This window comes from Ambystoma mexicanum, chromosome 6p (assembly GCF_040938575.1).
Source record: "Ambystoma mexicanum isolate Mex_15411 chromosome 6p, UKY_AmexF1_1, whole genome shotgun sequence".
NCBI lineage: Eukaryota > Metazoa > Chordata > Amphibia > Caudata > Ambystomatidae > Ambystoma > Ambystoma mexicanum.
Window position 1 is genome coordinate 482,072,118 of NC_090935.1, and position 21,493 is coordinate 482,093,610.

At 47.2% G+C, this 21,493-nt stretch overlaps 1 protein-coding gene across 2 annotated transcripts in view; it reads right to left on the reverse strand.

Annotated features, from left to right (window-relative positions):
- PLPP1 (phospholipid phosphatase 1) overlaps positions 1 to 21,493 on the reverse strand; it is a 466,509-nt gene that overhangs the window by 225,452 nt on the left and 219,564 nt on the right. For both annotated transcript variants that reach the window (XM_069627282.1, XM_069627283.1), the window contains exon 3: positions 21,153 to 21,433. In XM_069627282.1, the coding sequence (XP_069483383.1) occupies positions 21,153 to 21,433 (281 nt within the window). The remainder of the gene's footprint in view (positions 1 to 21,152; positions 21,434 to 21,493) is intronic.

Sequence of the window (21,493 nt, forward strand, 5' to 3'; positions counted from 1 at the left end):
CATGTTATTTTCCAGGGTGACTTTTGTCATTTCTCTCAACACTTTTAGCACCAGAGGGCAGGAGGCAGCACCCTTGTTTAAAATGTGTACAACCGCCATGTTGTCGGACCGTGTGACCAGTTCTGTGCTGGCCAACAAGTCCCCCCATAAATAGAGTGCCATCCATATGGGGAATATCTCTAGCAGTGTGATGTTCCTGGACCAGCCCCTCCTGTCAGCAGGGAGGCCAGTGCTCTGCGCACCACTTGTTACCAAAACATAGCCCAAATCCTTTGCTGCCAGCCGCATCTGTGAACAAGGACCTTTTGTCTGCGCCATTCATGGTTTTGCGCCATATCACCTGGCCATTGAAATTGTTAAGAAATGATTCCCATATGGCCAGGTCTTGTGTTATTTCCTTGCTCAATCTGATGTGGTGCGGTGGCTTAGTAACCCCCCTCATTTTTAGTTCCAGGCTCCTGTTAAAGATCCGGCCTTGGAACATGATTCTGGTAGCAAAATTGAGCTTCCCAGCAAGGGACTGTATTTCCCGTTGCGTCGCCTTGTCCCTGCCTGTCATCAACCTTATTGTCTTTAGAAGGTCCTCTATTTTGTCTATGGGTAGGCAGCATTCCCTCTTGGAAGAGTCAATCTCTATGCCTAGGAATGACAGGGTGGTGGTGGGTCCTACTGTCTTCTCAGGCGCCTGTGGAAACCCCCAATGCCTGCATGGTTTCACTGAATAACTTTATGGATGAGCTGCTTAGGGGAGACCCTGCTGGGCCAGTGAAGAAAAAATCATCCAGATATTGTACCATTCTGGCTCTAGGCATGGCCTGTTGGAGTACCCTTTGTAGGAAAGAACTGAACAGTTCAAAGTAGGCACACGCGATGGCACAGCCCATGGGGGGGGGGGTGTTTATCACAAATAGAATTTGTTGTCAAAATGGAAACACAGCCACTGGTGAGTGTTCTTGTGCACAGGCAGCAGCCTGAATGCTGACTTAATGCCTGCTTTCGCCATGAGGGCGTGTCTACCTGACAGGTTTACTAGGTCAACCGCATCCTGCACGCAGCTGTAAGAGGCAGCAGCCTCAGTGGCACGGATGCCAACATTGAAAGAGCTTCCGGGTGAGTGCGATAAATGGTGGATCATCCTAAACTCCCCCTGCTGTTTTTTTTTTTTTTTTGGGCACAATGGCCAGGGAGAAGCATAAAAAACTCAATGAAGGGAGGGTGTTGGAGAGGGACCCTCAATCCTCCCTAGGTTTAGCTCTTTACCAATGTATTCTCTTATTATGCTGGCTAGGTAAGAGGCAGATTTTTAGGTTTTTGGGTATAGTGGGAGATCCCTGGCCCTTGATTGGGATCTGAAACCCATCTTTGAAGCCCTGACCCAAGAATTATCTAGCTGCACGGTCAGGGTAGTTCTCTAACATTTTTATTAGTTGGTCAATTTTTATTGGTGAGGCCCCCATCTTATAACTAGTACATGTTTTTAACCTCTGACTTTTGGGCTGGGCCTGGAGGGAGAGGCTTTTGTGCAGTCGTTGCTGCTGTGGCCACCAATGCATGTGCTGCATTGGTGCTTGTATCTGCACTCAGTGCCCTTGTTGCATGACCCTCTGTTGAAATACCAGCAGGTCCCGGGGGTGCTCCCTTTGCCCCCCGTGCTGCGGTTGCCAAACTGCCCTTGATTCTGCCCCGCTTTTTGCCCCCCTGGGGGCGGTCTTCGAAACGGGCGTTTGTTTTTGTTGGCATTTGCACTGTCTCGTTGTGACCTATGCTGGTTATGCTGCCTGTTTCTATCCCTTCTGTTGCTTTGCTGCTCTTGTCCTTATTATTCTGAGCACTCTGAGCCGAGTTTTCTTTTAAGACATGGGAAATATACAGTTTGGGGTCTTCCTCTTCCCAGCCTAGGTCAGGGAATCGCTGCATCTCCTTCCTGAACTCTCTATCATAGTTCAGCCAAGACTCCCCCCCCCCCCCCAAAGTATTGTGAATCTCCAAAATTCTGTGGTGGTAGGCAATCAGTGCAGTGCCCTCTTCTGGGATTTTTTCTAGAATTATTGTGGATAGTATTTGAAAAGAGGCCTCCAAGTTCTGAATATTCTTCTCCAGTGTGGGCCTCTTTGCTCTCTCTTTTTCTTCCTCTTTCTTATCCCTTTTTGAAATGCCAAAACCTAATTCTTCATATTCCAATAGGCAGAAAATGTCAATAAATTGCTTTTTCCAGATCTTTCTCTTAATTTTCCGCTCAATGTGCCATGCAATGGTCTTTTTTAGGCTTCTATTTACACTTTTGCCGGCAGTGCGCCTCCCATATTTAGTCATATGTGGGGTTGGAGACGGTACATCATTGCTAGGCCCAACCCATGCTTTAAGGTGGCCCTGGTCATCCTCGCCCCCAGATTCCGACTGTGTCTGTGCTGTCACTCTCGCTGCTGGAGCTGCTCGAGTCTTCCCTGTGCCTCCTCTTTTTCCCAGCACCCACACCCTTATGCCATTTTAAAAATTGTTCAAGCATAGGCCCCAAATCATTGCTTTTCACAGTACCTGATTTTGCTTTCCTTTTGGTGCCTGGATGGGTGTCTGAAGAGGCGGGCATGCTGCGGACGTCAAGGCGCTGCTTCTTCCTAGCTGGTTGCTCCCTTTCTGCTGGCTCCTCAACGCCGTCGACCTCCTCTTCCAGGGCGCCTGCGTCATCCTCGTTGAGGCCGGTGGATGCAAGCTCTGCCATTCTTTCCTGCACCATGTCCATGCCATGGACGGCTTCCGCTGCTTTGGCCCATTCCAGGAGTAATGTTTCTTTCAGGGATAAGGTGTTGGCCATCTCTTGCCTGTTTGGGTCTCTGCGTGCTGGTTCGTAATGGGTTGTCTTTGTGTTTCCCAACTTGCTGTGTGGGTCAGGGTCCTCTTCCACCCCCCCTTGTAGTTCCCAGGTAAAGTAAAATGCTGGGGCTCTGTGTCTGCCTCCTTCCAATGCAGGTCTGCCGAAATGTGTGCCTGGGAATTCCGGCTGTCCCCTGTCCAGCTGTTAAAGCCAGTGCTCTGTGTAGTCCTGCTTCCCAGGCTTAAGACACAGAAAAGCATGGCCGCCGCAAATTCTACTCTGCTCCTTAGCTGCACGTTGCTTGTGACCTTTGACTCGGTCAGGTTTGGAATGCTGTGGCCTGTCAGGGTCAGCCCACAGCCCCCCGCTGTATCCCCAGAAGGTATTTTTAATTTATCTTCGCCGTCGTGACACAATGTCAGATTAAGACAGGTCTCACACAGCAATTGTCCAGCTGTACCTTGTCCTATGTATGAGCAGCGTTGATTCCTCGCAAAACACTGGTAGCAGCCCCCCCAGTTGAAACAATCACCTGGCTGTAGCTGGGCTCTTTCTTTGAAGCAATTCGCCTGAGTGCAACAGTGTAGCGCAGCGTTGGTTTCTTTACAAAATTCCACTTTGATGGGAGGTGCAGGAGGGGCTGGGGAGCTTGCAGCCTTCTCTCCTAGGAAAGCACAGCAGCAGTGCGCCTCTCTGTCTTGTTGAAGCCTGCGGGGCCGGGGAGGCCCACTCACCGACGGGTCTTCACTGCTGTAAATATGTCAATGTCTGCTTTTTCTGCGCAGCCAGGAAAAAATTGTCAGCTGGACCCAGCAAACGGTGCTCCTTCTTGTCCTGGTGCTCTGTGCAGACCTGCAGCCGTCCTGCTGCTGTTCGTGGCTGATGGGGAGGAAGCATGAGAAGGGCCACCTTGCCCCCGCCAGATAAAGGCAAAATTCGGCCTGGGGGCAAGGCTGCCCTTTCTTTGAACTTCAAAAGGCCCCCGCTCAGCATCCGCAGGATGGGAAGGGGGGCCTTTGAAGTATGGAGGGCAAGGTGACAGGGGGCAGAGACTGCCGGTTGTCACCTGCCCCTCTCACCTCACCCTCCTGTCTTGGAGACGCGCTGTCTGGGTTCCCATTGTTAAGGGACCCAGCAGCCCGACCCCACCATGTGCATGCTAAGTGGGGCAGCGCCAAAAGGCACTGCCCCACCGGAGTTAGCACAAACCCCCCACCTCCCAGCTTACGGCCCCGGGCCTCCCATCCGGGTGGGCCCGGGTGTATTTCCTTCTGCCGTATCGCTCGAGTAAAGCCTTGGGCTGTGAACACCCAGCGCCGCGGCTGACTTACTTGCAATAAAGTAACACGATCGCCGCCGGCGCCGGGTTCCTTCTTTGCAGCTTTGCGGGGGCTCCACGTAGCTTCCCGCGTTGGCTGTCAGGCAATCGCCGTCCCTCGCAGGCACAGCTGGGCTTCTCTTCAAAACAAAAAAACGGCGATGTGTTGGTTTCTTTTATGAATGCCGGGTTAACTTCAACAGATCAATGTTCATGCAGAGAAGCAGAAAGGGAGGTGGATTTCGGCGATGCCGCGTTAACAGTTGAACACTCCAAACCAGAGTGAACACGATGCTGAGTGCACAGCAAATGTCAGGGGAAAAGCGATATTGCGAAGAAGAGAAAAAGGAGAAGGAAGACGCTGAGTGCACAGCGAACTTCCCTCAAGTGTTCAAGTGCAGGGTCCACAAACAGATTATGCTTTTTGGCGCTGAACACAGCTCCTTATATAAGACCCAGGGCAGCCCCCTGGGCCTTTGTAGTATGTGTGGGGCTGTGCGCCAGCCTTCCCAGGCCAGCCTGCAGCTGATCGATTAAGCCCCCCCCGGGGGGGGGGGCTCCCCTTTGTACTCTCCCCATCTGGGTGCATGCACCCATATATTCTCGCAGATGGGCGAGGTCTTATTACCTCACCCTTCCTAGCCCTTCGAAGCACCAGCCCGCGCTGGCATCCTTATCTGCGGAACGGAGAGGGGAGCTGACCCAGGGGGAGGGCTGCTGCCCCTCTCCTGACCCTGATGCCATGGGACAGCAGTTACCTGCCCCCGCCTGAGACGGCCCTGCAGTGTTGGCCAGAATGAACAGTCCGTGTAGGTACCGTAGACACATCTAACACAAGGCACGCACACTGCTCAGATTTAAACATGTAATTGGGGAGGCAATCACACTGAGAAATTGTGGTGGTCCACGAATGTACTTTTCCATGGTTATGAACCAGGTTTGCTGCCCCAACCCCCATTTTCTTCAGACAATTTGATGACATTCGAGGCTAATGGTTGGTGGTCAGCAGTTTTTTAAAAGATCTATTCTATGGTACATTTGTTGGAGTGGTTGAATAAATTATGTCCAAGATCCTTGCCAGGACCCATAACATGGCTTTTATTTAAATGGGACAACTACCTGTCAGATACTGGAATAGATTTGCACGTTACATCCTTACCCATTTGTATCGATATTGGGAAGGAATTTTAAAAAGAAAATAATATTTATTTTGCTTTAGACATGTATGGAAGTTTGTATTTTCAAATGCCCATGGAAACCAAGAAATGCAGGGCCCAGGACCTCAAAGTGTATGAGGCTCTCTGAATCAAATGCAAAATAGTGTATGCTTTTGGAAGGAATATCTGTAGGAAGAGGGACAGGGGTAGATTTCTCCAAAGTATCTGTAATGGCTATGCTGGAGGAAACAAATTCTGGTGGCACTAAAGAAACCGGCATTTTGATGGAAGCCCCCGCCCCACTTGCCCCCCTACCTAATCTCGAAAAGAGCTGAACTGTTGAGCTATTCCATATGTCTTACATTGGCATAGTGGTCCAATGTTAAATGATTTTACATTTTTATTGAAAGTTAACAAAAAGCACAAATTATATTTGCCCTCTTTCTGGAGCAGATGTTAGTCTTTTTGGATCCTAGATCGAGTGATTAACATCTAGCCATGCAGCAATGCTCCCAGGAGGGTGCATTTGAAAATAATGATCAGGGACACACATTTCAAACATGGTCGTTGACATATGTGAATAGGTCGGCATGGAAGGGGTAACGCAAGTCACAAATGACGAATTCTGCCGTTTCCAAAACCCATTTTGGCGATCACTGCAAATTCATTGAAGTATGTGTGCCCCTCGGGGGCACTGACAAGTAGAAGGTGTATATTTGGTTCATGCCCTTCTCAGAACGGGAGAAATTGCTTATTCGTTAACAATGTGCTTCTTAAATCATGGGGGCCACCCCGCCACAGCAATGCAGAATTACCCAGCCAGACCCAAACATGTGAACAAATATGTACATTCAAAGAGCAATACAAGAGGTACGGGTATATGTCCACATTAATGGGGAGAGGGGTCTTCTACCAATGGCAAGTTAGGAACTTAGGCTGCTACCCGAGGGGTTCCGATTGGCAATCTGTGCTAAAGAAATGTTCTTCCTCTTCGGGTCCTGGAGCTGGACCACTGTTATGGAGAAAATGTGTCCCCTTGTGCAGAGCGAAATTTAAGCCATGCTGAAAAGGGTCTTGCAAATGATCAGTTTCAGAGCTTAGACCCTTTGCAAAAGACCACTCCGAAGTCTCTAACAACCACTGCAACACTAAAACCTCATACTCGATGCTACATCACTGCAGCCCATCCACAGGACCATGCTAGATGGCTTCTTCGTTCCCAATGTGGCAGCCATGGACTAAATAAAAAAAACCGGAGATCCGTGCAGGCTGAAAGACTGCATGTACATCAAGCTGATTTGGTTAAACAATGTTGTAGGGGATATCCGTCAATCTGGCGGACCTATCCTTTAATGTTCGACTGCCATACTAGATATGTACATTGAGATTCAAAAGCATTCCATGAGACGGTGTTACCGGGCGCCAGCAGCCACTAGAAGCATTGACTACTTGCATAGCATTTCCTCCTGCAAAGTTGCCTAATTATAAAACCACGAGGGCGTGGGCGAGGCGGCTTTCAAGCTTCACATCCTAATGCATTGTGTGCGTCACTCCCACAAGGTCTGCAGGAAGCAGCAGTGACTCGATTCCGACAATGTACTTTGGGAGGCGAGTTGGGACTGGGCGCCTACATCCTGTGCAAATCAATGGAGTGCACCTCAAAAGCAACATGACAAAGACTACAATAAACGAACAGCTCCATGAGAGCGGGTAGGGTATTGTTGCCATCCTCCGCCACATCAGTGAAGATCTGTTTACAGTTCAAATGTGTAATAAAAAAAATGGGTTTAAACAGTCGTTCTCCTCCAGCACAGGCACCGCGTCACACTCTACTGGTACTTGGGATTTTATAAAGTGCCTCGCAGGTAAACGGCAGTGTCTTTTCAATGCAGATGGAAGTGTGTGTGAGTGGGTTGGTCTCGGAGTAGCACTCCTGCTGGGCAGTGCTGGACCAACTCTTCGAGAGATGCCCGAGCCCACGCGGTGTTCTTGCGTTCTCAGAGAAAAAATACGTTTTCTAGGTATACATGCCTGGAGGAGGTTGCAAACAGGTGGACATCATGGCTGCCCACGCCCCTAGAAGTGTGGAGTCAAAAGCACCACCGGCCCTCGAAATAAATGCATCGTGTATGCTGTTAAGCTTTGGTTTGCACCGCAAATCCCAACGAGAATGCGCCGGTAGTAACCCTCGGTGTGTCCGATTCTAAAGCGCCTTGCCACCAAGCGCTCCAGGCATAACTGCCTCTGTGTGTGGCTGCACTGCAATCTGACGAGAATAGAGCGCGCTTCGAAGCAATACCTTCAAAATCCTACAATATAACTGGGGGGAGAGATGGGGCCAATAGGGTGGGGGGGGGGGGGGCAAACGTTTATCCGGACGGCTGACAGATGCCATCTGTAAGAAGGGCAGGCAAGTACGCGCAGGGTGTCTACCCGTTACCATAGGCGGCCAGGACTAAAGCCTCATGCCCGCGTAAGGTGGTAAAGTGGGCTGTGCAAAGCGCACAAGGGCTGAACCTCGGCGCAAGCCTGACCCACGCACATTCCCAAAGCAAAGGCTGAACGAAGTCAAGACCGGCATCACTCGCCCACGCGTATGCAATGGGATTGGAAGAACCTGCACGCATTCAAAGTCTTAAACACTGTTCAGCAACCCAGTGTGTGACCTGAACGTGCAGCGAGAGGGTGCTTAATTTGGCTGCTGCGGATACAGACTAGTGTTACACTAATCTGTCTCAGGAGGCACTAAAACATCAAATAGCCTCGGTTTGGGGGTTTTCAATATGTCATGCAGTGATTGGGGGGGATGGGTTAGCTACACATTGTTCAAAATGACGTCCTCGTGGAATTTAATTACCATGCATTGATTTTTATATGTCAGGTTCAATTACTAAACATAGACATTACCAAGCAGAGTGCATTAAGCGTCCTTACTTTATAAGGCGGGCTGTTTTACAAAATACTGAGCGTTGCTGCAGGTACACCAGCAGGTTGGATAGTTTATGCTATACCTCAAGCCTTCATCTCCTCTGTGGGGGTCTCTCGAACTCTTGCACCCGCACACCAGTGGAACCAGACTGCAGAGTGATATGTCTGCTTAGAAAAGGATGCTGACCACTTCACAGTGTCCAACTCTATGGCCACCTCTTTAAAATGTTGGCATAGTCGAGAATGATCAATGGTGTCAAACGCTGCAAAGAGGTCAAGGAGAATCAATAGTCCACCATGACCTCGATTCATTATTTGCAATAAAGAGTCTTTAATAGCTAAAAGAGCCATTTTAGTGCCTCCACCTGGTCAAAGGCCAGACATCCGATTGCTCAGCAATTGGAGAGATTCCAGGTAAGCGTGGTACTCAAGGGCAGCAGAACAATCAATTATCTAGCGCAGAAAAAATGGGTTATTCGTGATAGGACCATAACTAGCACACTCAAAAGGGTCTATGGAGGAATTTTACAACATGGGTGCATCCATTCCTTCTTCAAAAGGGGATGACATGATCTGGTGCAACAATGGTCCCAGGGAACCAACACAATCTTTCATGATCCAAGCTGGACATGGATGTTTTGTTTTGTGTGAAGCAAGAGTAGACCTAATGTCTTGATCAGAGCGTGAGGGAAAATTGAATAGGAGGGAATTATCCCTTGAGATCTCTCTCAGGGTAGAAGTGAAGAAGAGGGATTACCATGACCAAAATTACAATTAGCCATTAGGGGCAGGACTTCATGCACTGCCTTATCGTCAAGATGTGGTTATTAAACATGCCTTAACTTGATTAGGCCACGAGGGAGGATAATTCCCAGGGGTGATAGGAGATCCTCTGGTTTTTTAATAGAAAATATTTTTAAAACGTCATTAGAGGAATTGGACGCAGATTCAATTGAGTGGGAGTAAACTACTTCTTTAGCATTCACAAAGGCAGATTTCTGAACAGCGGTAGACAACTTAAGATTCTTGTTATTAAAGCGGTTATAATTTGTTTAGTCTTTATGGGGGTGATTGTCAATAATTGGGAATTGTAGCAGTCCATAAGTTAATTACTTGTGGCATCACTATCAAGAGTGTTAACATTCTAATTGAAAACAGGAACAAGAGAACTGGAAGGGAGATTGCTATCCCTTATCATGTGAAACAAAGTGTTCAGCCTCAATCAATGTAGAGGTAGGCAAAAAAAGAAAGGTTGCATGATCAGTCCGCTCCAGGGAGATGCCAGCGGGATTCTCGTGCATTAGACTCCAACAGATTACCCAAGCTAGCTACGACCTCAATTGGGAGTGGAGGAATGTGCAAGAAACGCAAGTCCAACTCCGTGAGGGTATGAAATAATGAAGCCTGGGAATCCTTAGTGTGAAGAAAATGGAGATTGAAATACCCAACAAAAAGCAATGAAGAGTTTTCTTGATAAAGGATAAAATATCAGAAACGCTTAAGCAAGTGGGACCCGCATAAGGGCAGGAGGTGTAGGATGAGGATTTGTAGCATTGTAGAAAAATAATTGAGACTCCAAGTAGTTCACAACCAGGGAGCTACAGACATGGGACAAAAGTTTGTGTCAAGTGATTAACGGATTAGGGCAATTCTGTCATCGTGTCTCCGTTTAGTATGACTGGCAAGAATAGAACAATCATCAGGCACGGTGGATGCGCTTGCAAGGCCAGAATGGTATTTAAGCCACGTGTCAGACTGCTAACAGGTCGATATCATGTTGTGAAATAAAATCCTTTATTTCAAGAACATGGCAAACAATTGATTGTGCGTCTAGAAGTGCCCATTGCCTGTGGGAAGGAGTAACACAGGCAGGTATTGTAGTCGAGGTCTTAAAAAAAAAAGGGGGGGGGGGTCTTTGCCCATCCTGCAAGAGACGGTACTGGAAGTTGGCAGGATTGAGGGATCTGAGGAAAGTGGATTCTAAAACCATATGGACCTGGGCAGTCTGGGGAAAAAAAGACGTAAGCATCCAAGCACTGAGAAGAATGACCGGTTTTACAAATAACAGGTACACTTGCGAGACAAGTACTGCTTTACAGGAGAAGAGGAAGGACTGCACGTCCGGAGCATTAAAAAGATACGATGGTAAAGCTGCAAATATTTGCCCACAATAAAAAAAAATGTAGAGGACAGTGGTGGGACTGAGAAGCTGTTTAACACCTGAAAATCAAGGCTACAAAAGCACCAGAAAAGTGCTAATAAAAGGGGGGTTGCACACCAATGAATACTGGCAAGTATAAATACTAACTAATAACATTTGTTGGATTCTAAAAAAATGAAATAAAAGAAAATGTGAAGCCCGACGAGGCACAACCACGGGGTTGTTGGGAAATGGAGTCCCCAGGCACCACAATATCAGTGAGAGTTGCAGTAAATGTGACCCGGGAGGTCATATGGCCACTGGATAAAAAATAAAAAAAAATAAAAAGACTGCAATTAACCTCTTAACTGCTGAGGGCTTTCGATCCCAGTGCTGAGCTCTTTTTGGACATTACGGTATGTCGCATTCAATACCTTGTAGCTTTTTTTATTACAAGTGATATCCCGCCAAATTTGCACCCTTTTCTTCCCACATAGTTTGTTGGGGGTGGGGGGGATGTGAGTGACAAAGAAACACAAGTGACAAAATTGTATATTTCTTCAGAAAATACCAATAAAATGATGTACAAAGAAGCCTGTGTTGTTTTTTTTTTATAACAGCTAGGAACAAATGGTTTCCAGTTCTGAATTCGCCATTTTCCATGCTTTAAGAACAGGTTGAGTGGAAACAAAAGCACATTTTTCATAGGGTTACCATCAGTTTTGTGTGAGGCAGGTGATTTTTCCTTTTTTCTAATAGGACATGTTTGGACAGAGGGCAGGAAAGCTCAATGGGAAGACAGAAAGGTATACATTTCTGAAAAGTAGACAACATTCCAAGTTCAGGAAGGGTCATATACACTGGTCAGGCAACTATGTACCTAAAATTCCCATAGTTTAAGAAATGAGAGACAGAAAATAAAGTGCTGGACACGTTTGCACTTGTAAGCTAATGGTTTCTGTGAATATTGAGAAAAGAAACAACGCTGGTTAGGCAGAAACCTGTGCAGTTCCCTCTGGGACCACTGCAAAAGATTTAAGACTACAGGTGTTTGGCAGTAAACCCACTTGGTAGCAGTCTGTACCACACAGATTCACTTGGTAGCTGTGGCTGAGCAGTCAGACTTCCCTCAAGAAGAGTTAGGCAGTATACAGAGTATTCACAATAGGTCAAGAGAACACAATAGAACAAGTAAACACTGACCAGGGCTTGGTGTAAAAGATATAATTATTTATTTAAAACCACATCTAGAAAAACACACAGGCACTAATAGTAAGCAATTCAAAAACACGGACACTAAAAGATATACACTCCCTTAAAATAATATTAGGCAAGTCTTAAGTAAAGCCCCACTTATTTTCACACAGCGGTGAGCGCTTAACGTAGATGGCACTCTAATAGTTAGTTTTTTTAAAAGGGAGAGAAAAGCAGAGAATAAATTGAAACAGATCCCAACACCTTTTCACGAAAACACAAGAGAGGAAGGCAAAGTAACACCGTGAATTCAGAGTCAGTAGGCCGGATCCGCTTTAAGAGGATCAAAACAAAATGTGTCCAAGGTCACATGGTTGCAGTGCACAAAAGTCTTGTAACGGTTCAAAAAAGGAGTTGGACCAAAGAAAGGGACCAGTTAGAGGGTCAAGGCGGCCAGCCCAGAAGGTTAAGGGGTTATTATTACCTTGTAGCAATCTTTAGAAAAGGAGGCCTGGCGGACACGGCACCTTAAAGTGGTGAGAACACTCCAGCGGGGGCAGTTGTTCCTGGCAGCGGATGCAAGTCGGTGCTTCGTCCGGGGGATGAGAGGATCTCGTCGTGGAGGAAGACAGGAGTCCGTTGCACTGCCAGGGAAGAAACCAGCCGCAGAGTTTCTCAGGTACAAGGAGCGGTCCGTTGATTCGCGGTTCAGTGATGAGTGGCTATCCGGCCGCCGGGGTGCTTGGCACGGGCAGTTAGACCACAAACCGGTCTGGGGTGCGAAGAAAGAAGGTAAACTGGTTGTGCCCACCAGTCAGGGGAAGAAGCCTCTCCAGCCGGGAGATCTTCTCTGTCGTCGGGAAGTGGCGAGTCGGATCCGCAGAGCTCCACCGGTGGTGTCATCGTGGTAGGTCGGCTCAGCTTCTCCCTCGTCGGATTCTCAGGTCCTGTGGCGACTTCTGAAGTTCCAGTCCCCAAAGCCCTGCTTTTATGCAGAATACCCCCATTCACTCAGCCTAGCTGTCAGTCAAACATGCTAAGTACTTGGGCCAATCACACAAGAGTGCGACTTGAGTTAGCAAGGTAACTCAGTCCAGGGTGCCTAAAGCCCCTCCCACACCCCCTGTGGTACCCAGACAGAGTGGCACCACTTTTGGAGACTTCTGTGGAGAAGCCCGCCAAAAAGTGGAACAAAGGGCTCGACTTGGGTTGGAGTCACAGAAGAGAACACAAACGCCATTTTAGAATAGAGTCCTGGCAAAAAATACCAACCGGCGAATTAATATTAATTAAATAAACCGGCAGTATGTTCGAGGCTATGAGAATTAAATAATTAAAGTTGGTAGCCTCGAACAATGGGAAAATCCCATAGGGAAATCTTCGCGGTCGAATATAAAAAGTAGTTTCCACTGCCACCAGCCAAAACTCGATCAGGGGGGGCAGAGACGTGCCCCCTCGACTAACAGACCCCGGGGCAATCGAATTGCTCCGACCAGTATGTCCACAATATGATGGTTTGTACTGGTTTCTGTCAATAATTTGGGACTAGTAAAGCCAATGGTGACTTTACATGCCCTGGGAGACGGTAGTCAGTCCCAGGGTATGGAGTCTATGGTGGGGTGTCACTATGACACCCCTGTGTTACTGCACGGCGGGTGCTGTGTAACACACATAGTAAAAACACATGAGACCCTATGGAGTAAAGGACCCCATAGCCCATAAAACACATTAACAGTCAAAGGAACACCCTAAATCATGTCCAAGGGTGGGAGAAAGAGTCACTCTTGGCAGGAGAAAAAAAAAAACTCCAGAAATCCAGCTGCTGGGGGACTCACTAGGTTAGGAAATTCAGCCTAAAGAGAGAATTCTCCCTAACACCTCTACATTCTGCCGACTCTTCTAGTTAGGAAATCAGACATTTTTCGTAATGTTTCACAAAACAAGCAATTTCACGATCCAAAACTGGAGCCATGGTACAAAGGATTATTATGCGGAGGGCCTAAACAGACAAACATACTTAGCATTTGAAAATAAGGAAAACTAATGTGGTGAAGAATGACCAGCATACATTTGTTGAGAGCACAAGCAGACCTTTTGAAGGATAGGTGACTTGCGCAGGTTACAAAAGCATACAGTGCCTAAAGCAGCGACTAAATGTAGGTCACATTTGGGAAATTAAAGGGTTGTGTAACAAAGTGCTGTAGGAAATTTATGAAAACGTTAACAAAACCAAGAGAAAACAACTAATGTCCTACCTTCCCACACTCCCACAGGTGTCCTGATAAAAATTGTACCTCAAGTATGGGTGCACCGACCTGGCGCAAAGGGAAAAGGCTAAACCATAGATACATCTAATGCCCTGGGGAAGACGGGATTTGGCTGTGCGGACAACCCACTTATTTGGGCCTGGGGTGTCGCAGCCACCAAGGAAAACAAGCAAGCCCATGCCATGCATTTCTGATAAGAAGACACCCGTGGGAATCCAAAATGATCTGACTTGCGCACTTCGCCCTAGACTGGATTACCCACAAGGCCCGGCAAAGTCAGGAATGTAGGGAAAACACTTTGACATTTGCCACCAGGAAACAACCTAAACACGCCGGCAACCGCACATGTCCTACCGGCCCACAGGTGTCCTGACAAACACGGTACCTCACATGCGTGGGTGCGCTTACTTGGGTGGAAAAGAAAAAGGGTTGACCGTCCCCAAGTCCATTGGCAGTCCCCGGGAGCCCTGGCATGGTCACCATTCCTCCATGGATGGAAAAGCTATACCGCAGCAGATGGGCGGGGTGATGTCCCAGGCCATGGGCGCCTGTCTCCCATGTGGGTTGACCGTCCAAGCAAGTGGCGGTCCCAGGTAGCCCCGGCATGGTCCACAGCCCTCCCCAGAGGGAATAGCTGTAACGCAGCTCAGCCAGAGCTCTAGGGTGGCTGGGGGTGATGTCCCAGCCTTGAGAGCTTGTCTCCCATGCGGGTCGACAGTCCACAAGTCCAGCGGCAATCCCAGGGAGCCCCAGCAGGGCCCCAGTCCCCCCACCCCCTGAAGGGAAAAGCTGTAACACGGCACGGCAAAAGCTCAAGGACGGCCCCACATGCTGCCTCTGGCCTTGGGCACCAGTCTCCCACAAGGGTCGGTCGCACCCTAGTCCAGCGGCAGTCATGGGGCGATCCAGCATGGTACCTGTCCCTCCCCAGAGGGAAAAGCTGCAACGCGGCAGAACTAGAGCTCCAGGACGGCAGGGGTGCTGCCCCCGGCCTTCAGCACCCGTCTCCCTTGTGGGTCGACTGTCCCCAAGTCCAGCGGCGGTCCCTGGGAGCCCTAGCAGGGTCCCTATCCCTCACTGGAGGGAAAAGCTGTAACCCAGCCAGAGGTCCAGGGCAGCTGGGGGTGCTGTCCCCGGCCTTGGGAACCTGTCTCATGTGGGTTGACCACCCTCCAAGTCCAGTGGCGTTCCCAGGGAGCCCTTGTAGTGTCATCATTCCTCCTCGGAGGGAAAAGCTGTAACACGGCACAGCAAGAGCTCAGGACGGCCGGGAGTGCTGCCCTCGGCCATGGGCACTCGTCTACAATCAGGGTCGACCGTCCACAAGTCAGCCGCATTTCCAGGGAGCCCCGGCAGGCTCCACATCCCTCTCTGGAGTGAACATGTGGAAGAGCTCCAGGACGGTCCAGGGTGATGTTCCCGTCCATGGGTGCCTATCTCCCATATGCATCAAGCGTCCCCAAGTCCAGCAACGGTCCCAGGAATCCCCCCCCCGCCCCCCGACAGGGTTCCCAACCCTCACTGGAGGGAAAAGCTGTAACAGCCCAGCTAGAGGTCCAGGACGGCCGGGGGTAACGTCCCCGGCCTTGGGCGCCTGTCTCCAGTGTGGGTCGACCGTCCACAAGTCCAGTGGCAGTCCCAGGGAGTCCCCACATGTTCTCCATCTCTCCCAGAAGGGAAAAGCTAGAACACAGCCCAGCCAGAGCTCCAGGATGGCCGGAGGTGCTGCCTGATTTGTCCAATCATTAGAAGTGATAAAGTTTGTGATGATGTGTCCCAAAGGACACTCCAAAAGTTATACGCGCAATTATATATTTCAATAAATACGCCAAGTATTGAAACTTAGATGCAGATGGACATTTTATTGTTCCTTAATGCTCATTGTCTAAATGCCCATATGTCAAATATCACAAAAAATGGGAAACCCCTACTGCAAGGGCATCTAGGGTAAGTTATATATTAAACAGGTGTGATGTCCTGAGAATTTCATCAGTAGGAACCATGTTTCTACAAATAAATGTCTGTATAGACCAATTCTCAGAAAGTCTTTCCAACTTCCTTGTTTACAATTTCCTTAATCTGAATAATATTCTTGCTCTTGGTTCACACAACAATTGTTGTGTGAATCAAGAATTTATTCAGTATGCAGTTGTAGTCTCTCTCCTCCATATCCAATCCCTTTTGTAAGGAACACTAGATTAAGGTTGTTCCTCTTTCTCAGGACATCACAACCGTTTAATAAATGCCCTTATGTGACACGTGTTTCGGCCTTACTTGGGCCTTTTTCAAAACTGTGCTATATCTTGTTCTCTTAATAGTCATTGATAATCTGGTAATACGATTACTCCATTGCAAATAAAAGGGGTGGTTCCCTCTTTGGTGCCACTCAGGTGGCCAAGAAACCTATTTTGAAAGTATGAAAATCTAATAAGGCCCCTACAATACTTATTCAAATGATTTGAAGAGGTATCTGTGTGAAAGAGTAATGTTTAGACAAAAGAAAAGTCAAGTTGTAGGGGTACATTTGGGGGAAATTTCTGGATCTTATGTGGTATGTTTCTTACCTTGCGACCTTCAGTTTTAATCAGAGATGGGGGCAGGCTAGGGTTGCAAAGTGGGAAGTTGGGGGAAGGGAACTGTGCTATTCCGAATTATGTACGTTTAAATATAACTTAAATAAACATTCAGACTTATCGCTTCAAAACCCATGAAATTCGGTGGATGTGGGAAGCAACGACCATCTTAAGTCAGAGTTGCAAAGCCCACGAGACCACGTCAGGGATCAACAATGAGATAACACATGCCATAATGGGGACATCTGGGGGCAGTGCGGGTTACTGTAAGGGAGATAATTTCTATGCTTATTTTTATGCTTCACCACCTCCCCTAGTGAGACCCCCAGCACTTTTGGAACTTTTTCTGAAATCCTGAATGAGTGAAGCCTTTTTTCTCTCAATTATTCTTATGGGCTCAGTCTTTTGGAACTCTATTCTTTGTATTGTACCTATTGTATGGATTCTATTTTCCTCCATAACTCTTAAAGGCATCTGAAATTGTACTATTGCGGCACACAGCTCCTTATGGGGAGTGTTGCTGGGCCGCTTAGGGTCCTTCTTTCAGATTCTTAGTCTTTATCCTAGAGTAACTATCTCCTAAGTGCCCGATTCATAGAATTATTTGCGTATAAAATGCAGATTTGCGCGCCTTTCTACCCAAAAATCCCAGTTTGAAGTATGGGAATTTTCGGGCAGAAAGGCGCGCAAATCTGCGTTTCACGCAAATAATTCCATGAATCAGGCAGTAAAATTTTTTAGTCTGAGAGATTGGCGCACACACACTACCTTATGTGGAGTACCAAAGGGATACCTAGTATTCCCCTTCTCTCTTCTCCTGGGACTTAGACAATCTCCTAGTTATAGCTGGTGCAGTGGACGTGTTCTACCAACTATTGTATCGCTGGCTATGTCCATAGCCCTGGTAGTGCGCACACACACACACACACACACATTAAGGGATCCTGCCAAAGACTAGAGCGTCTGGGCAGCCAGTGGGGGACGGGTTTTCCACCCCCCTGTCCTTTATCTGCCAAAGTGCCTGAATGGGACCAGCTTCCACTGAGGATCTTACTGTCCTGATTGGACGAATCTACGTGATTTTACCAAACCGAACCTTTGGGAGTAGGTAATTTGGTACAATACAGTTTGGACAGCCCCTTTCTGTGAACTGCTGAGGAAGATTGCAGAGGAGCGAGTGCTGGAACTGGATAAACGGTGAGGTTCCTGGAGTGAAAAGCAAGTCTGCAAATGGAAGCTGAAGTAACCGAAGAAGAGACGACCAAAGATGCCTGCAGACCCTTTGCAACACTGAAGCAACTCCTGCTGTCCTGGCCCCGGGGTCTGTGCGACAGAGGAACTCCAAAGAGGACAACTCCTTCCCTTTGAGTGGTGGGAACAACCAGTCCCAAGACAAACTTTGATTTGAGCCTCTGGTTTCCAGAGCTAAGAAACCCACATACCAGGAGACCTGCTGCCCATTTCGAGTGCATCGTCGTGGAAAGGCCAAATTCATCCAAGTTTTTGCTGAGCTCTTAAGAACACTCCAGAGACCAAATCCAAATCGTCCAGACCCCCTCATCAGAGTGTAGGACTGCAGGAACCGAAGTATATTGACTGGCTGAATCGCATCCTTTGTGGGTGCTGCAGAAAAGGTGCCAAAACCACAGAGGGACCAGAGAAGTTAATGAAAGCCGTGCCAGACGTCCTCCGTCAAGACCGCTGCTGAGAGATTCCGTCCATTGTCCTGCCTTTCGTCATCAGGCCAAGGAATCCGGACGTCGGGTCCAGAGCTGCAACATCACAGAGCATCCACCACAAATGTTTTCTTCAACCCTAAGGCACTGCGGGGGAAAAAGGTATTGCTTACCTTATTTCAGAAAGTCGCTCCAGAGCGTTGGTGTACATAGAGGTGTCCAGACCCAGCCCCTATTACCTCCGACTCAAGCCGCTGCTTGTGTCACTTTAGCGAGTCCTTTAAAAGGGTCTCCAACGTTGGTTAAGTCTTCTTGTATCTTCTTTCCTAGAGACTAGAAAGTAGCCACAAGAACCTTTGTCTTCTGCTGCTTTTAAATACTTTAAGCCTCTCTGTACAGCCTCTTAGCTAGGGTTGAGTTTTGGACTTTTAAAAGACTTGCTGTGCAGGGAAACTGCCTCTAAAACCTGAAGCTCTGATAGGATAACAATAACTTACTGTTTTCCTTCCAAAAATCACTATCTTGTGTGTATGCTGTTGTGCGCGTTCAGCAACTACCGACTAAGAAGTGGCCTTTTGAAAGTATTGAAAAGTATACCTATGTGTGTTGGTTTATTGTGCTAAGTATTTAACAGTGACTCGTGTAAATATAATACATTTATATTAAAATATATATGTATGTGTAAGTGTTTCTTTGATGTGCATTACTAGCTAGGTTCAGTGTACTTAACTACAGCACACATGTTCCTCTTAAGATAAGCCTGGCTGCCCTGCCACTCTACCGAGGTCACCGAGTAGTACAGACTGATACCAAGAGTTGGGGGATCTAAAAACCACTGGGATAGCTTACTAAAGTCTTACCCCCAAGTGGGACTTTAGGAAAACTACCCCAACTATGACAAGGGAGAACTTAAGATGGTAGTCACTTCCCTGACCTGCTGGATTTCATGGGTTTTGTTGCAATAAATCTGCTCATCCTTTCTAGGTCTTACCTGAAGTCTTTTCACTGTAGAATATATCAGAGTAAACTACTGCTAGGTATATCCAACTGAAATGCATGAAAAAGGGTCACTACATCAGTAGGGATTAGATATACATGAACTGTATACGGAGCAAAACCCACAGCTGCCACTGAAGGGCTGTCAATCTTCATGCAGCATGCGTTGCTTCCTTTGCAAAAGGAAGTAAGACTGCAGTGGAGAAAAGTGGCATCAACATCAATGGGGCAGGTCCACTCATCTAGTGGTCCCCAAAGCAAGTGACAAAAATCACTGGTTAAAGAAATGTAAACGTTTTTTAAAATATAAGGGTCACACTGCACTCCATGAGCCAAGTTGCCTCTTTTACAACCACATCCCAAAAGAGAATCAGTAAGAAACGTTTCTGGATAAATCCACTTTCCATGAGTCCTCCGGTTATTAATTAAATTATGCCCCCTCGTTCCCGAAATTGCTGGATACCATGACATTGTGTGAACAGAGGGAGACAAGGTACGCCGCAACACTACCGACCTCCAGTCGACCTTTTGACTAGTGCCCCCACCCCCCTCTTTAGGCAATACCTGCTTGAAGCTGATCAGGAATCGCAGCACTCGGGAGCTACACCCTCTACTGCTGCACAACAGTAGGTGACCCGAACTCATAATGCCAGCTGTGACATGATGCTATTGTCAATGTTTAAAAGGGTATTGTAGTGATATCAATTGACTGGGACAATGAAATACCCAATGGGGGCGAGGCCACTTCCTGCTGCCTCGGAAGGTGTTGCATTAATAAAAACAAAGAAAGTTTTAAAAAAAAATAATGAATGAAATTATGGACTTTGGAGCAGACAACCAACACAAATCTGAATACATTTACATGTTCATATTTAATTCACCTACTATATCCCCCTCTCTGATCTCCGAATCAATATTGTGCCTCGTGAATTTCAGTCACTAGTTTAAGAATGTGGCTGGCCGCTCAGGTTCCAGTCACAAAGATTTTTACTTTTAAGATTCAAGGTCGTAGCGTATCTAGGCACATTTCTGGTTTGGTTGCCGGGCTTTTAAAATAATAAAGTTATGGTTGGCAGCTCCTGCTGCCATAGATTTATGGGAAGGCAGAGGACGTGTGCACATGGTAAGTGTACTTTGTATCATGGAATGTGTATAACATTACCAAGAGAATCAATCTGAAAAAAACGAATCTGAAAAAAATACAAATAAAAAATGTTTGTGCAAGGAAACAAGTGAAGACTGGTGTATGCTACCCAGAAGAAAAAAAAAGTAAGGTTCAGAACCGCAGAAGCAGTTGAGAGGGACTCATTCCAGCCATCATCTGAAATTCAGTGTGTGTTTCACTGACAAATTCTCTACAGTACAGAAACTGTCCGCTAACCACCATTCAAATTTCAATTGATCTGGTGGGCTACCAAAAAAATAGTAATTGGTTAGCACAACTAAAAAGGTCGCTCTATAGTAAAAGAAAAAAGGGAGTTTGGCTTCAATTTTATCAAATGGTTACAGCTGATGCGAGGAATATTCATGGATTGCATTAAACGGTGTACAAACGACAAAAACATTTGTGTTCCAATACTTAACTTTCCCAATGTGTGACATTCACCGCAATGGGTGTACAGTTTTGAGCTAGAGGGTCCCATCCCAGGTACCCACAGGAAGTGACTGATGCGTTTTTACAAGTTGGGATTGGTTGGCGTATCCCAGGGGGCTCAGTTTGATTGTCAGCCAGCATGACAAAAGGTTCCTGAAAAATTATGTAATCAAGGTCAATGATAAGGCCGTCTCTCTATTCAATGCACTCCAGTCACCGAGGCTGTTACTTACAATTTCCAATTGTCAATTGAGCCAAGGACTGAGATAGCAATGGACAGAGGGTGCAGAAAGTGCCACAGCGTTCATATTCAGATGTAAAGCTCTATTAGTTAATGGGTCTGAATTCAGAACACAAGCCTCATTCTTGCCACAACTCCGCGCCTTGATGCCCTTTGGACTTGTAGTGCTCTATAAATCTCGGTACAATACTATACAACTACTCAACATTAGCAAGGGGAAAGCATGCAGAAATGCACCTGGTCAGGTTAGACTCACCTTGCTTCATTAGATTGCACTTTGTCTCCTGTACACACAAAATTCTCGATGTAACCGAAGCTGCAGTTAATCTTCGACCAATCAGGTTTGCAAATGTCCAGGAAGTGGGGCCTCAGCCGACCTATCGTGTACTTGGCAATGTCGGTTAGAGACTGGCTAGCTGCAGCCCCGAAGATAAACGTCCCAATGGCTTTGTAAATAGTGGCAACATAATGATTTCTAATAAATGCATTTGAGTGCAAACGATTAAAATACACAGACAGTGCTTCCCCTAATATGATCTGTAAAAAGAGACAAAAGAGAAGTATCAGCACACAAACAAGATGCCCTTTAAAAAAAAA